The 18,561-nt window shown below is 40.4% G+C and overlaps 1 protein-coding gene across 1 annotated transcript in view; it reads right to left on the bottom strand.

The window, feature by feature from the left end:
• The window catches only part of LOC137279149 (zwei Ig domain protein zig-8-like), a 107,552-nt gene that overhangs the window by 19,320 nt on the left and 69,671 nt on the right, over positions 1 to 18,561 (bottom strand). The window contains exon 2 of the mRNA XM_067811626.1: positions 17,799 to 17,935. Coding sequence (XP_067667727.1) covers positions 17,799 to 17,935 — 137 coding nt within the window. The remainder of the gene's footprint in view (positions 1 to 17,798; positions 17,936 to 18,561) is intronic.

Genomic DNA, 18,561 nt, shown 5'->3' with positions numbered 1-18,561 from the left:
AAATATTGAAGCTTCGGTATGTCAGACAGATTGTGATGCATATCATTTTCAAGGGGTAACCCAAAAATAGAAGACAACTTGTAGAAGCTAAATTTAACATTATAATCGATGTTGTGCACGGGCGAGAGGGTATATGTTGCACGCGATTAGCTTATACCGACGTAAACCGAAATTACCGGCTACAGATAATGCATTGTGCCTTGGCCCAGGCTCCAATACATACAGATACCCTTGCTTCTCATTAGAAAGAAGTTACTCTTTGCAGGTTTCGTAATACATATCGTAGACTAACAACCATACTAATTACCATATATGTAAGTACGCCCACCTGGGAAGCTCTAACATAATACACACAGGAAGACGGGGACTCTGTAGGGGAACGATCATACCAGCAAAGTGGTGTACTTGGCACGGGGCATGAGAAGAAACAATGATACTAGGAATTGTGGCAAGGCCCCCAGCCAACACAAGCAAATATAATATCCATTATTCGCTTGTTAAGACGTTTAAAATCACCCCGCGTCTCTACATTGTAATAAAACATGTGAACATATGTAATAAACCTGAGCAAACTGCATTGTTGCAAAACTAATTGGAATATTTTTCCCAAACTGGCATCATGGATATTTTGACTAGAACAATTTGTCTTTCCGACATTGGTAAAGTATGTGTTTCAATATGAACGTGTCCCATCTTTTGTGATGTACAGAACAGGTTCATGTATTTGCAGCTTATGTCAGACGTGTGCAAAAATACTTTCACAAGGCTGAGTTTCCGCATGTGCCTGTCGTACGTCATCGGTGATGTAGCGCAACTTCATATGTTGGAGTCAAGGCGGAAACGGTCAATACAACCACTGCTGGAGAGTGTAAATCTGACTTTGTTGGTTGTAAAAATTGTATTCTAATAACTCTATTTAATATATTGACTGAGGTTATTGATATGTGTGTGTGTATTGATTACTGTTCCATGGAAACTGATACAAGCCAGAACTTATGGCCTTTGTGTTAAATGTGGTAATAACGTCCTCACTCATCCTGGAAGTCCTGCGTCACACGGACCTACATTCGGAGCAAATCGACAAGCAGTGTCTCCAGGAAATACTATGATCGGAAGCTATCCTATAATATGCTCCCCGTAAGTAAACACAGTCTTTTATATTCTTCTGCAGGCGGTCAGAATTGCCCAGTGTGATTGTCTACGCCCTTAAAAGGAAGCTGAAAGGTCTCTGGAAACAATAATAGCCATCTATGGTGCAAGCCAAAGGTCTATGAAGTGTTTACAATGACTGCGAACGCCGGATGAAGGCAAGCACCAAGGTTCCCGAAGCATTGATCCTGGATGCTTTGCAATAGCGCAAAGCAATTGGATAGCGGCTGGTAAACCTCATAGAGGGACTTTACATGAAATGTAAAAACATCCCTATAAAATTCTCTGAATATACATTTTTTTATTCATTAGACTGACGTAAAATTCCATGCACGTGCATGCTGATCACATCAGACAACAGTGATATTGTATTGCGGCGTATGTCCATTGCGATAATTCTAACATCAAACAGGGATAGTCGGACAGTTTGCCGACGTCTACAAACCAGAGTGTAATGACTTAGGACTCACTGAATGAAATATTTGTGGCGGTAAATGAGGAGTGAATATGCATCAAAGACTGTAGGGCTTCACAAATGTGGCTTAGTGAGGCAGGGTCTGGTGATGTGGTAGAGCCCTGTAGAATGCCCTGATCAATACACGGTGTCGGACATCCGTAAATTAAAGTTTCTGTAGATTTAATGAGAGTCTGATTAGACCACATGCTAGCTGGTAGCCGAAATCGAAATCGAATGGAAATGTCGCAAAACTCATTACTTTCAAACGAAACAGACTGATCTAATGTAAATTATGCTGAGTTCTCAGAGAAGAGGGCTGGATATAAATGTAACAGGTAATGAATTAGGACTGGGAAATAATACGTCAAGCAGTAAAACCTTTTTCTGAACTTACAACATGCGTGAGTTATGTAAACACCTAACACATTTGTCTACATCCCTGTACGATAGTGTACAAAAACTGCACCATATCGTCCAGTGTCTCTCCATTACTTGTTTTACGTTCTATATGAATCATAATGAACTCATCACAACCTATGAGTCATCAGTGACGAAGTCAACAATAGACATGACTCAAAAATGAGTTCAGTAGTTTCCTGACAACTACCACTAGAAGTCAGGCGATGGCCGACTGGAGACACTAGCAGCCATTGGCATTTGGTATAAGATGAAAATTCAAAAGATATTCAAGAATAAAATACATTAGTAGTGGAGTATGTATATATCTCGATTACAGACATGTCTCAGTGCTATTGAGGATGCTGCGCATGCTCACCTGTAACCGAATGCGGGACTTATTTGTTTGGGACGCTGCGTGCTTGCTTACAATGCTGAGCTTGCGGCGTAAATCGACGACGGAACCAGTTCAGCCTGAGCCCTGTGGCCACTGGGTCCAGCGGCAGCTCATCACACTCAAGGCCAGGCTCGTGTGTATCCCTATGTTGTCCCAATATCGAGGTTTCAACTTGTAACTGCATGTGTCGTATTAAACATACCTATATACTCTCTCTCAAGTCAACCCATGCAGCCACGAAGATGCATGTTGCGTATTTTCCATCTCACTTGTCAAAGTTCCAGATGTTTCATATTCTCGGGCGAACAGCCTGTGATGATTTAATTCACCTTGGCGTTTGATGCTGATACAACACGTCTTCAAATCGTAAATGATCAAATGAAATCGTTGTTCACGAGGATGATGTGGTACACGTGGCTGTTTGATTATACTTCAGTCTCACTGGACTAGTTTGGTGGTTAGGAGCATACGTTGTAAGGATTGTAATCCCCGGAGACGCCATTACCCCGACATGTTTATACCGTCAACATTTTTACTTTGTATAGAAACAGATGAAAATGAAAGTTGCAGGATAAGGAAAACCCTTATGATAGTAATGCAGAACTACTTTTTGGCCGGGAGACTCCATAAAAAGAATGTGATATGGCTTTGTGCATGACCAAACTGCGAGTTAAGCAATTTGTTAGGCGAATGAACTAGACTAAGTACAGCGGAATATAATGACTACCGGGCAAATATCAACTTACGGAAATGTCAATATTAGGATCGATTAAGTCCGTTGACAAAACTGATTTCTGACCAGGCTGAATGTAGAGTCCTCTTTTCGGAGCTCCCCTATAACGAGGAGAGCAATTCGCTTCATCGATGTAGCAGTAGTGTCTATTGAGTGGGCGCCAAGGGGCGTAGCAGAAAACCAGTGTGAAAGCAAAGGGGATTCTTTAGAAGGCGCCGAAAGGCACTTCGATTTGAGAGTCGGGAAAAATCCAAACGCAATTCAACTGAAAATTATCTACAATGACGTTTCAATTACAAGACTCACATGTTCTTCTCAACTAACTGATGGTGGTCCTGAGACATGTTATTATAGTGTTCTGAATACCTTCAATTTTGGGATTTTACACCATTGCACAATTTGTGTGATCTGATTTTAAAGACAAACCAGACTACAACCGATGCCTACAAATGTCAACTGTAGTTCGGCCTGATTAGGCGAGGACGGATAAATTGATTATATGAAGGTATATTCCCGAAAGATATTTAAGAATGTAACAGATCATAAACTCACCCGCAAAAGACAATATACAAACAGTTACCAGTTCTCAAATTTTAAAGAAATATTTTTGTAGGGAAATTATGCACTGGAATTTGTCGCCCCAACGTCGAAATACAATACCTGCAGTGAAAAGCATGTGCAAGTCGTGAATATAACGTTGAACCGGTAAAGTGTATAAACCATGATTTGGTGCATGTGTCAGAGTTTCACATGCACTGAGGGTATAACGGTTGCAGACGGGTTATACATATCACCACAGATATGTCACGACCATCACCAGTTGAACGTGAGGGGGCCATAGGTTTGCTCCAGATAGGTCAGCGACGTTGCACCTGGGAAATCGTTTCCTGACGATAACCTTATCTGAGGCGATTTCCCTTAATCACTGTGTCAATCAAAGTGGTGGACATACAGGGTACTAAAGTGATTGTAGTGAACATTTATTGTGTGTAATGCAGAACCTGCTTATCCTCTGGAAACCGATTTTCAGGACCCTCAGCGAACATGTGCATGCCTGACGCCATTCTGTAGCATGTGTGTGATTTTTAGCTCGGGTTGAGTAAAACTGTTGTTAAGGCCACTGTATTACGTATGTGTGTCTAGGTACCCTGGGCCAATGATAATGACCTATTGCAACCTTGTATACTTTCTTTTGCCGGTAAGATTATTTAGGAACACCTGTGCTTCATATAGTTACTAATTTAAAAAGATGGAAGAGCGGGCTTTGTACTTCCTTGCGTACTATTCGATAACAGAAGACGTACGGTTGGTTGGTGGAATACTAGTGACAGAAGCAGTGATTAGTAATTACATGACATTTATACTGTACCTCACGAATGAAAGCTGAGGTCACAAGAACCAATTGGATTGCCAGCGTGTTTACAGGTCTTTAATGTATTGGTGGTGAGCTCAGGCGCATCTGCAAGGACAGGTGTTGAATATTCAAGGCATATCTAGGGACGATTCTTCATGTCATTCGCATTTTTTGTCTGTGGGTAAACCCGTTTTTGAGCGTCTTGCTCAACAGCGAGGACGGTTATCATCCTGGTTTCCAATCTATCCTATTTATCTCCTTTACATGCATGACACTAAATCTGTTGCCAATATTGACTACTACACTGAAACATATTCACGATATCGGGTCCTTCGATGACACTGGCATATCCATTAGCCTTGACTAATGCAACAGTCTTTATCTTCCATGTGTCAAGATAGACGTAGGACCAGTCAGTTTACTTGACCATCTCTTGGAAGGTCAGGCCTATACCTTCTTTAGTCTGCAGGTTTCAGGTAGAAGGACTATCAAGGACAAATCTACATGTGTAGGCTTAAGGAAATCCAAAGTCAAAGCAGCAAATGCTTACGCTGTGTCCGTCCTTTCGTATTGTCACTGTGCTGTAGAATAGTCTAAACAAGAAATTTAGGGTACTGACACCCTCACAAGAAGACTCATGTCAGACAATAGATCTCACCACTCCCGCACTTCCCCCAGTAGTTCTTATCTGTAGTTAGAGTGGGAGGGGCTGGTTCGATTTACGTTATTTATGCTTTTTCAAAATTTTATTGTGTGCTTTTGCATGGATTTTGTCGTGACAATTTATCGTTTTGAAAGAGATGGGTCTCTGAATCGCACTATTGAGTCCTTCCCCTGGATGCAGTCGGCTTCCCAGAACAGTGCATCAGAAAGACCTCTGTTGATCAAGAGAATGACCAGACAAACATACACTCGTGTAAACGTGCACAATAAAATAAAGGAAAACAAGCCCGGTTGTTCACGTCAATTGTCAGTGGCTGGACCATCGTGACAACAGTTTCTCTGATACCACTGAATTTGAATGTAATAGTCAGAGATCACATTGAAAGTCAATGTAGGGTCTGTAGGGTCTCTGGTCTCCATTGATACAAACCCTGGTAGTAATCGTAAAGACATCCTCGAAGTTTGTTTACATTTTTCGATTTTTCGAGCCCGCAGGGTACAGGAAACCTCGAAGGCCCATGAGCCCGTGGGCCCCGAGGGACCAGTAAACAACGTATTTATCTTATAAACACCTGAATTTTAATTTTGAAGTGTTTGAAGCATTTCTGTTGAATGCTATGCGAATCGCCATTTTGCAGTCGACACAAGGTAAACAGATTTAGAGTTATATCCCCTGCCATCGATTTTCAATCGCAAAATATCGATAATGTCCGTGCTTGATACGCAATTCAATGCTATTCGAGATAAACAAAGTACTACCATGAAGCACCAGAAGTGTTCGGAATTCCCAGCGGTGTACATGTACATTGAAAATAATACATCGCCTATAAGCGGGGTACATTGAAAATAATAGAATAACGCTTAGCTAATCAGAAACCGACATTCATGTGTTAGGTAAGATAAACATTCATGTACACATCCATATTCACTCACTCACACAGACACAGTCATACATTGCCCTAACAATACAAGCGTCTTTCAACAACTTACTCTCTTAACATCATTCTATAGGACATTTCAGACCAAGTCTAATGTAGAACCTCACTCGTAAATACAACGAATGTAAGTATTGAGACATTATCCAACCTGAACACGCTACACATCAAACACATTAATATCGAGTTCTAACTTGCTTTCTACGAAAGGTTAAATCGCTAATTGCCATACTCTCTCATCTGTTTGCCTCTGTTACGAAGTAAAGGTGACTTTTAAGATTAATAGCCCCTGGGAGTACACATCACACGAGTCTGAGACATTAAATTTCCGTCTGAAATGAAAATATACCCACAAGCTATTCTACATCCGATCCGGGCCTTACTTAGCCATTTAGATAAACTGACTCGTTAGACTGACGCTCTTGTGGGATAAATGTTTCAGAATTCCTTTAACGGTACACACATGGCAGTTGGATTTTTAGATGTTATTTCTGTTATTCACGTGAACATTTTTAGGGAACAGTTAACACCTACTGGTGTCTAGCGTGTAGTTTAAAACCTGCCACACACACCCTGTTGTCGAATAAACCAATGGCACGTTCCTTTTTCACACGAATGCTCCTCAAAATGCAATGCCGATGATAGAATTCCATCTATATTGAGATCATTGCAGTTTCATTTTCTGTCACTGCCGTGTCAAGTTGTGGAAACTCATTTACATGTCAAACATAAATCGTTTTGAAAACTTTACTTAGATTTTATAAGAAAATAATAGAACAGCGCTGAGCCAATCAGAAAGCGACATTCATGTGTGAGGTAAGATAATTCTTCTTGTAATCTCGATGCAGCAACGTATGACAGACGTATGACGCATGCTGCTGTCTGTCCTATATACATATACAGTATCCCTAGGACACAGAAACAATCGTGTTCGCTCAAAAACCTGTTTCTATGTGTAGTGTACACTGTATTATAAGTATTGTATCATGCTGACACTTGACAAGGACATTTGGGAATGACTTACAATGCCAAATTATTTCCTATTGCAATGCATTCGTTTAATCACCTACAGTTAAGCAACAGATTATAGTTAATCATTCAATGGTTAGAAAGTCTGTATATAAAATGAAATCCTTTGTGTCATTTGGACCACATGATAGAATAAAATTGATTGAGTGAGCTTCATTAAACCCCTCTTTGTAAGTCCTTCGGTTATATGACGAAATGTCCACCTCATAAAGGAGGGGGTGTAATGTGGATTTTAGACCTTACCAGTTTGGTGAGAGCCATTAGTACTTGGAAACCAAGAAGCATAATCAGGCCGGATCCACGACTGGTTCTCTGGCACGCTCGAGGGACAGAGATCTGCGCAGGGATTTGCGGCGAGTCAGACGGTGCGATATGAAACGTGCTGTTGTGATCTGATCCCTTACACTGACCAGTCGAAATCGATCATTCACCAAAGCACTTGCACACTTTATAATGCATTGTGTTCAATTTTGTTCACATCATGTGATGAACATCTTCCGATAACTGGAAAATTGTATAGACATGTCTTACATAATTAGGTCGACTTTAAGTATAGGACATGATCAGAACCCATCACAATACCACAACTCACAACTATTGGAAACTTGTATATCTTTAAAGTCGATTTACAAAGCTTCCACTGTACATCTAGAGAACCTTTCTGCTTACATTCTCATCCCTTAAGTGCATCACTTCTAAATGCCACTTATGAATCTGTCAAAAGGCAATGTAGACATTACTCCGGTTGCACATCCCTGTCTGCCAACCCTTATCCAGCTATATAACCAACTGGTGGTAATGACATAATTAAAGAATAGCCAAAGAGGCACTACAGGAAATATGCCTGAATTGAAATATCGTTCCTAGTGCCGCGCCTTGGTGGGGCACTGACTGGTATTTTAACGAGGGCATATTTTCATAATGCAATTTAAACAGACAAAACACGTAATAAAAACCACCCAGAGACAGGCCATGTGACCCCAAACAGCTGATTCGTATTCATACGCATATTAAACCTAACGTCTCCAACATAACTACGCTATGGCAAATAACAACTCATAAAATCGCTTAAAATACAACAAAAATATCTTTTATGGAATAATATCTCAACATTTTGTTCTGTGGAAGGCGTTTACAGTCACGCCACTGACCCCAGTAGAGTACGGCAATTTCAAGGATAACTCTTGTCGGAATCCCAGTCAATGGGCCTTTACTGAGAAGGAGGTCAAATCATTGCTTATTGAGGTCAAATCCACAGTTATGTCATGGGGACAAGAACACAGGTGTAGCGTCTCGCTTGAGACTTTCCATCCACTTATGAATCCTACTGAACCATAACCTTGAAAAGTACAGTCGCTAGGTTTTTGTTGTGCCCAGGGAACGCCATAAGACGGACAACCAGAGCCGCAAGAAGCCTTTGAACACGACGTATCTAAACCTTTGTGGTTCCCATTCTAGTCCTAGTGCAATTTTCAAATCATATCCAATGCATCTTTATATATTAGGTTCACGTGTGTGTATCAGCTAGCTAGTTGTATATTTAGTTTACATGTTGCTTTCTGTAAGCAGGATTAGAATGTGTACAGACTGCACAGGTTTGTCTATACACCCATGTCAACTACCCAAGAGTACTGAGATGTGTGAGGAGTACATAAGTGAGCTTGGTTCGACGTTCGTGAGACAAAAGAAGATGACAACTCATGGACAACGAGGAAATATTATGCCTCACACCTTCTCCAAAGGTTGCTCTGTTTTCAATTCCACAGAGCACAATATTGTTCAGGGAAGAACAGAACAGGATGATATGACAGGATGATACCTCGACACGATGGTACAAAAACAACACAACTGAAGAACAAACAATGAGGCAGAGCGGAGCTGCAATACATTTTTTGAAACAGGACATCACATTGTCTGCCTATTATACGATGTCCTTTAGTTCTGGTGAAATACAGTTGAACAGCATAGCACGGGTTTGTACACCAAACTGATTACTGGCATGTGCACTTACATATAGTAGTTATACCTACGCAACCCGACTCTTTGATCAATCAACCGCATCAACAGGGACACATATAACCTGATATACTGTCTCTAGGGACTATTCATGCTAATAGAAGTAGGTGTCTTTTGTAAAGAATACAACAATGAAAGGGTCTAAACTACCAATGAAACTAGAAATAGTACAATTAACGAAGGGTGTCGAACTGTGCATAGCACGTACTTAGCCTGCCGTACAGTAGTCACGTCAAGCTAGGGGGATCGAACAGTACCCCCTCTGACTCTCCTCGGTCTCACAGGGGTCACCGGTACGACAAAATGGGAGCAATATTCATATCCACATTTCACGCTTACGTAATTTCTATTGACTCTTTTGTATCCAATTACGCAGCAATACAAAATCACTGAATTGTTAAAAAACGACGACTGATGGGATTTCCATGGTAACGTTCGGTTTACATTAACCTACACTGTGTGGTCGTTTTTATTATCTCGAATTACTCTTGAAGCAAGTTGGCAGGACGATGCACATCCACGTAAATAAGCTCGATGGAACAGACATGTCACACTCTTGAGTCTATATCTACATGCTGTATTATATCGAAAGGGTTTAAAGGGTTCACTTCAAATATTGGTTTGTGTCTGTGTGGCCACGGAGAAGCATTGCATAAATTCAGTCACTGCCTGTGGGTGGAAACCGCAAATATAACACACTATTAAGAGTCTATTGATTTTGCATCTTATGAGAGATTCTGTTAGATGAAGCGAAAAGTGGGCACATAAATAATCTGTGAACTGAATCTTCATATAGACACATGAGCATTCCTGATGTTTTGTGGGACAGAAACACACAATGAGGGTTTAATGCCATTAGTAAACAGCCGCAATTATCAACTGCCCTCGAGTAAGTCCAGCCATAAGAAGTACACGTTCACTTCGGTATTGGAACAACATGGCTTGATGCACAAGAACAACCTACGAGGGAGTGTTTATGCTTTGCCTCGCATTTACAATTATTCTTTCATTACAGCGACGTGTAAACTTCAGACATTGCAACTAAATTGCAAATTGAACCTGGAATGTAGAATTAGTTCTAGAGGCTTTGATACACCTCCGCCATAGTTGCAGGAGCATACGAAATTCATGTTGTGAGGAAATTATAACTCAGCACTATGGTTGGTTTAAATGACTTGCCATAAACCAGCGTCCTCGCATATGGAGAGGAGACACTCACTAACATCACATCAAGTGCGGATCCATCATTATCAAATAGCAGTGCAAGTGAGTATCTGTCATGTGTTACGAGAGTGTATTTTCTGTAAATTGTATTATTAATTAAGTAATAATTATTATTTGGGTGACAGTGGTTAAAGTGTTTTAAGTGATAATGCCGTGTTGTCGTCTCGGAAACACACAGATTCACTGGACTACATATCTGCCAATCACCGTTAACGCTTGACCTACATAACCGATGCCTGATCGCTCGCTGTGTTACATTCTGCATAACTGTTTCTCACTCTCACATCAAGATTTCGGTGAGTTTACATTATATTGTGGCCCATTACTTTAGAATTGACTCTGCTGTGTTGTACATCAAACCTCACTTGTGAATCTGTAATTTTTTGGCCTTTGTTTTCTCAATATTAAGGATCATTGAAAATATCAATCCTGTCAGTGTTATATTGTGCTGGTTCTGTGGGGATTTCTCACACATTTGGTACATTACTCTATGCCTGTCGTGTTGGTGAGACAGTTTTGTAATGGGATCAAATGTTTGTTGTTTTTCAAGAAGTGCAACTTAATTTGATATTCAGTTCAGCACTTTACAAACACTGGGTAAGCTGGTAAAACGCCAGGCTAGTGATCCAGCGAGACTGAGGTGTGGGCATCGAGCCCACCTGTGACCGGGTGTAAAAACCTTGGAGTCAACTTTGTGAGTGCAGACAATTTCCCTGTTGTCACAACCCTTAGTGTACAGTACACAATCATGTGCACGTACAAGAACCCACTAATCCGTTGGCATATGACCAGATGGTGGCCACATGAACACATGCAAATACCTACTTGCGGGTAAAGCTACGTACAGAACACTTGAACAAAGTATTGAGACTGTGTGTCCCAGTCCACCCAGCTGCGAATTGGGTGCCTAGTTGGACGCCCAATGATGGAGGGAAACAAATACAAGTGAGTACAAATACTTTGAGCAAGCACTAGTTGTATGGGTGTGTACGCCATATGAATATCCTGTAATAAAACGTATTCCATGAGTTTTCTGCCTTAACCGCATTCATCCGGAGGATCACCACAGACTAGCCTGTCCAAAGTCGCCAGGGTCCATTTGTCCTAAAGTTTGTTAGTGTACAGTCAACTGTTGTTAAGGCGTATAGTTTAAGCACAGTTCATGACACGGTCAGCTGGTCACAGAGCACTTGTGGGATTTTGTCATTTATCCTGGAGTAGGTAAGTAATAAACTAAGTAACAGATCATTATTCAACTTAATCTTAATGTTATCTGATATTTCATTCTTTGTGTATTATAGACATGATTTGAAATGTATCATGCCAGTTTCTTTTGGTGATATGTAAAAGAATATGTTTGTATAAATTTAGGAATGTCTTGAACATGACCTTAGCATAATGATGAGTCAGTGTAATTGACACATGTTAACAATTATACTATTCTGTAAATAGTTACATTAATAGGTCATATTCATGATTGATATTGTATATCAGCATACACTTACGTTTGTCTAATGAAAGGTTTATAAAGTATAGTTTCGGGGTTTAAATGTTTGAATGATGTCGTAATTAATATAACGGCCCCACGTGTCTGTTCATATTTTGATCCAGTTCCAGTTTCTGTTATAATACTTCAGTTGAGTCCATCCCACTGAGCTAGTAGTGTTATGAAACACAAATAAATAATAATAAATAGAATGAATTGAAATGTCAATCTATGCTCACAACATGTTGTGTAAATGACTTCAAACAGTAAGACTTTACAGCAGTTGGACAGTCTGTGTTGAAAAAGAGTTTGACCCATGAGAGCTGTTGTTAGTGATGAGTAATGTACTTCACACCGAGAATGTGTATCCCCATCAGATGTACGGCAATGTCCATCTGGGAAGTGATTTCATTACGCCAGTAATTTCACACGACACACATCATACCATCTTCTCTCTCAACATTAGAAGTTTTCCTGTGAAATATTTTTTGCAGCAGAGGACTATACGCTGCGGATTGTAACCCACTAGCTGGCGTTGAGTGGCTTAAAGAAAAATGACAGCAAGTGTGAAAAGCCGTTATGGTAAATTACTTCCCTATGCTACTGAATGAAAGAAACCTTTGACGCTACTTAGGTCCTAATCGAAACGCAAAATACCCATCAATACATCCGGAGCCAGTCGCTTCTTCTTACTTCGCGAATGTGCCAGAACTTTTACTTATACATAGACGGGAGGGAAAAGTCACACGCATACACACCAACATGTCAAAAAAGACAACTACGAATATATCTGCTAGGCCCCTTGGGACGAAATAAAACCGTAGTTAGGATTCTGGTCATATAAGGAAGCCGACCAACACGAATTGGCTTTTACGGCGCTGCGAAGGTTGGAACTTCACTCGTGTCAACTCCATCAGTTTCCTGGATCGAATCAACTTAAGTCATAAGCATTATGAAGCCGAACGTGTCTCCGGGTTCCTGTAATGGTGCTATTGATTGGTCCTGGTCACAGAAGGCAGCTATATTCACGTTCCCTTGACCGTTCTGGCTACCAATTAGAAATCAATCGAGACAAAAATTGTTTTCTGTCTGAGAGACATTACTTTTAATATCTGAGTGTACGCGTGGAATAGGATTTCATGTAATTGTATGACCACTGAATGGTCAGACACAAGGTTGTGACCAGATGATGGCTAAACTTAGTATGCGGACCAGTTACCATCTTGTCTTGGTGCCAAGGGTGATGGCCCGTCTGAAGAGTGTGAAGAGCAGAAACCCAAACAACACAAGTCATGCAGGGAACATGCGTGATGCCACTAGTCGACATCTGTTTGTATAAATATATATATTAAATTGTATCGAAAACAAAGACAAGAATTATAGTAATATGACTAGGAACAGTACAAAACATATCATGTGTTGGTACCAGCAGTATCACTGGCGGGACTATGACACTATGTCTATACAGATATGAACCAATACCATCTCAGTTGTCATGATCGATGTTAAAGCAAGGTAAATTTCTAGATGTATTCCACTGAATGGTGTACATGTTTGCAGCCATATCATTTATGTGGATATATAGAGCTGCAGCCGTTATGTCAACCCATAGAGTGTCTGCATAGAAAGGTGGCACGAATATTGTATTAAGTGACAATTGCTAGAATTTATTCACAATAATGACAATCAACATTATTGTATTACTGATTCACATCTAGGTCTCGTTAAGTCAAAACGTCGAAGATATTGGCATTTATCGGTACACACACACACACGCAACACACACACATATATACACACAACATACACACACACACACACACACACACTGACTTCCAAACTTCACTGTAAACATAAATATGCAAGTATATCGCTCGCCTAATTACATTATTTTCATGGTCCTGTATGATTCCACACTAGCCAGTACGACAAATGGTGAAACTCATTAAACATAATCCCCTCTCTGGCTTCAGGTCTTGCCATGCCAGGAAATTTATTTATTCGTAAGATATTCATTTCACAAAGCCGGGAAGCGTTTTAACATTGTGAAAACAAAACCTGCAGTGAATGTATGTCTTAAGTGCGACAGATTCCCGAGATCCAGTCACGTTCAGCAACACTTTTCAACAAATTAGCCCGCAGAAGTCTCTACTATCCAGTGTGCAATTTGACGTTATTAGATGTTTACTACGTGTGTAAGATGCTGTAATCAGGTAACTATGAATCAGACACAATTTCAGTTTGCCCAACCCCTATACCATGGCACAGAACAAGACACTAACGGCCACAGCTTCTCGTTGCATGACATCTTTTCAAACAAAACCTGATTCAAATCAACTTATGTTAGCATCTATAGTTAAAAAGTGCGAGCTGTTTGCCCGAGTTTATAAGCCTGGAAACCTCGCCTTTAAGTCTAGACATATTAGCAAACCAACATTTCAATAGATTATCAATCAACGAAAATAGCTGCTCCATTTGCATTGGCAGATCTTATTATTGAGGTGATAAACACCAGGGTTATCTTATTCACCACAGCCTGTCACATAGTGACATTTTGAAATACTTCATGTTCATTTTCAGGTGATATTTGCAACATCTGTCTGATGTTTATGAACCTCAATCATCATGGGAAAAACCGTTACATGTTGTTCAGTTTGGTTTAGGCCGTTCTAAAGCACTTTGATATAGCTATTTTTCGGTGTGACTGAGACGTATTGGGTGTGATATATCCAAGACACAGGTAGGACACAGACTGTTGTTATACCCATGCATGAATGTACACAGGCATATGCAACCGGTGTCTCTTGTCGCTCTATGACCAATGGTAGCTGGTTGTGGAGCTTGGGGCTAACGTGGAGTTTTCATTTTAACCGTACAGTTATAGCTTTAAAAGCAAGCAAAACCCGATGGGAGACGTAGGGAAACCACTTGTACTGTTTTCGCTCCACTGTTATATATCATCTTATTATGTTGCACAAACCTCTTGTGGGTGACTGCATATTTCATGACCACCGTCTCGGCACATTCTTTCTTCATGAATATGGTTGCGAAGATGATCACTGACCAACCAACATGTTCCCAGAAGGGTGTTACCAGTTCAAGGACGAGCACCATGGATGCTACACTGCTTTGGGTGTGAACAGGGCTCCAACTGCAGACATGTAGTTTCATGACCTTACGGCCTCGTTGGCACATTACCGCAACATCAAGCTCTATAAGTGGCTGGCTATGACTACTTTGCAGATCACATCTCGACCTTGGTGGGCGTTACTAGATTACATTTTAAATCCGTCACCTTGATCATATCTTCTTAAACGACAACAATCTCGTGACATCGTCCTGATGATTTCACAGCTCCGACCGCACGTTCAGTTTGTACCCTGCGTAACAATCCCAGAAGATTCAGACAACGATTAGCTTTCCTACAGGTATTTAATAGTTGATGGGGAATAATCCTCTAGCCGATACATCCGAGAGAGTTTATTTCCTGCTAACAAGGTATAATGACACCTTTTCGTTAATCTTTCGTTGGCAATGAGACACTCTCAATATTTATAACACAATAAAGCTGGCCGGTATCAGGGTCAATATTGTCTTTAGCTAATGACCGGTTGGGTAGAGACGTTGCAGTGGGTGCCGGTATACGGGATAAGGGATGGCGAGTCAATACACTGTCAATCACCCAAACATTAACGGAAGATAAATGCGGGCTATCTGGAAAAGCTTGGTTTGGGTGTTTACCCAAGCTCACAGCTTGATTGATGAACGCCGATGCCGATTTTCAGATTTTAGTAGAACGTCAAAATGGTTTACATTGCATACGGTTTCACTTGTGAAAGTTTTGACACCACTGGCCCATGTAGCATCTTGCACGAATTCAGCGCGTGGTATAATGATTGATATCCCTTTTTGACATTCACAGTGATGCTAAACACTTATATTCATTGCAGAACACAGCCTGTGATACAACCTTCAACGCTCCTGCATAGCTTTCTGCAACGTGTACTTAAACATCTAGCACTGTTGACAGGCTGAACATTTACATTTGGTTTCTCATTAAGAAGGAAGATATTAATCTTTTCCGCTTTTTGAGTTTTTGAAAAGCTTGGAAATTTGTTGTCTTATACTGGCAGAAAACCAAGCTTGGTCTGTGTTCAGTGTTCCCATCGTATATATTGACTCAATGAGGTAATCTGGTTGATGCCATCACACAGTGACGTCACAAGCACTGGCCACTGGTGTCGTGTTTTGTTGTTATTTGTGTTGCTGGAAATGCTGATCCGGACACGTTGATTTGGTAATGTTTTTTTTTTAAATTGCGATGTTTGTCAGTGATACATTTCATCATCAAAACCGGAACTCGAGGGAAGGAACTTGCATCACAATGTGTTGCAGAAGAATCATAGATTACCTAAGCGGCCAATCTCTCAGTTACTGAAGCTAGTCATTGCACGTTCTACTCACAGGAATCTGAGAGTTTAGGGTTACAAACTGAACAAGTTGGAAGAATGACATGGGATGTTAATCCTAATTACCCGAGTGTCATTTGGGATTAAAATATAGCCACACTTGACAGAAAAAAATCGCTCGACACGAATCCTTCCTCGTATTGGTGTTTGTATTGACACGTTCATCAGCAGGGGTACATCATTTTCTCTATTAAGAAGGACGCTGCTTGTTACCTCACACCAAGAGCAGTTCAACAATGCTACTCACGGGAAAGCGGAGAGGCTTCAATACGTCTGTGATGAATCCATTTACATTGCACAGTGATACTTTTCCAGCAAGCTAAATCGCTCATACCTATACAGGGAATACACATAAATATAATCACAATAACCTGGACTATAACTTGAACATAACTCTAAGACATTGAAAGTCCAGAGGTATAATGATTGTTATGATTCTGGTATTTGTTGTAAATACATGTTTACTACATCAGGACAAACATCACACGCTGAAGATGTGTGTATTTTTTTAAAACATCATAGAAAAGTCATAATGCTTACTTTAGAATTACAACACGCTATTAACAACAGATAGCTTATCGGTATTTTCCTGCTACCAATAGTATTACTGCAACAAACATATCTAATTAGAAGCTGTTGTTTACATGTGATATTTATCACGCTTTGATAAATGACTGAGATATCACTGAAAGCTGCTGCGAGAAATGATTCATTGTATATAAATAATGCAAATATATTTTATTAGCTTGTCATGACCTTGTGTTTTATTCTGTGTTGTAAATATACCTATCATCGTACGTAAGCAGTGGTGTTGGTAATATTTATTACCCTTCTGAGTCAAGAATCATATGAATTCTTCTAGAAGGATTCTGGACTAATCACACTCTGGGACTTGTGTCCAGATGTTATTACCAGGCATGTACATGTCCCCATCATATCAAACTACATCAGGACCAACGGCTGTGTGAAGTCCAGTGTGTTACCCTAAATATCCAGCCTAGGCTGGCACGTTTGGCAACTGTTATTGCTTAGTGAATGTCTACTTTGGGAATCTATAAATTAAAAACTAGTCAAACACATATTGCCCATAAAAGGTTAGCAAACATATCAGCATGGCCATTTTTGTCTCATTATCTTGACGAGAGAAGAATGTGCATGGAGACCTAATATCTTTGCAGTCATAGTCGAATCTATTACCCGTGTTCCTCGAGACCAAATTTACCAAACAGAAATATAAATATTGCAGGTTTGAGACCTTGCCTTTTACAGGACTATAGATCACAGACGGTGTATGCACATGTTTGTGCACCTGTCTGCAGCCTAGCTGCCACCCTTCTATATAACAAGTGTTTACATCCTGTCATGCCGTCTGTCCTTCGACCCCAAGATAGTGACATCACCATAGATGTGGTCGCCCACGCCACAGGTGCATGTTGTCAGTGAATCTCGCTATTCAGCGTGTACACGGAAGTATGGCGCTTCTAACTTACCTTCTTTTCCCCGAGATTCTCCACTGCACACTTTAACACTGCTGTTTGTCCAACTCGATACGTGTAGTTACTAGGGTTAGGTAGAAAACGAGGCAGCGGATCGCTGGGGTCTTCGTCGAAGTAGGTGTCTTGGAAGGCTGCGAAAGAGAACGGTAAACCTGGTTATAATCAAATACTTACATATCATGCACACGCACACGCACACGCACACACACTAGCACATACGCACGTATACTTAATGTTAAAAGAGATCAATAGAATCTTGTCAAGACCATGATGAACTCAACTCCAAGATTTTCGTGACTCAATTATAGAGGCACCCGATACTGTCACGATTTATATCCCTAGTAGGTCAAGCACAAATCAAATTAAATTAACATCTTGATTACAAAGATGAGGAAAAATCTGCGATATTTGTTTTCTCTAAAGAATAAAAGTTTAATCCATATGACTAATTCATTTGAAGGTTTAGAGGTCAGATAGGTACAAACTGCTTATACGGCAAGTGCAGTGGAAGCTGTCCATACCGGCACTCATCGGATTTGAAGAATTAATCCAGTTTAGACAACGTGCCGGATTGGTGAAGAGCTAATGATAAATTAACAAGCCACGGACTGTCGGTTTGAGAGATTCCTCTGTATTGCTTCCACTGTATTGCATAGTGTTGCTTGATTGTCAGCAATGTTTAGCATCTACATACACCTCACACATTTAACCAAGCACGGCTGGGAACATCCAGGTTAGAATGTTTTTTGTTCATCAG

This window comes from Haliotis asinina, chromosome 3 (assembly GCF_037392515.1).
Source record: "Haliotis asinina isolate JCU_RB_2024 chromosome 3, JCU_Hal_asi_v2, whole genome shotgun sequence".
In the NCBI taxonomy this organism is placed as follows: Eukaryota; Metazoa; Mollusca; class Gastropoda; order Lepetellida; family Haliotidae; genus Haliotis; species Haliotis asinina.
This window is presented reverse-complemented; position numbering and strand designations above follow the sequence as displayed.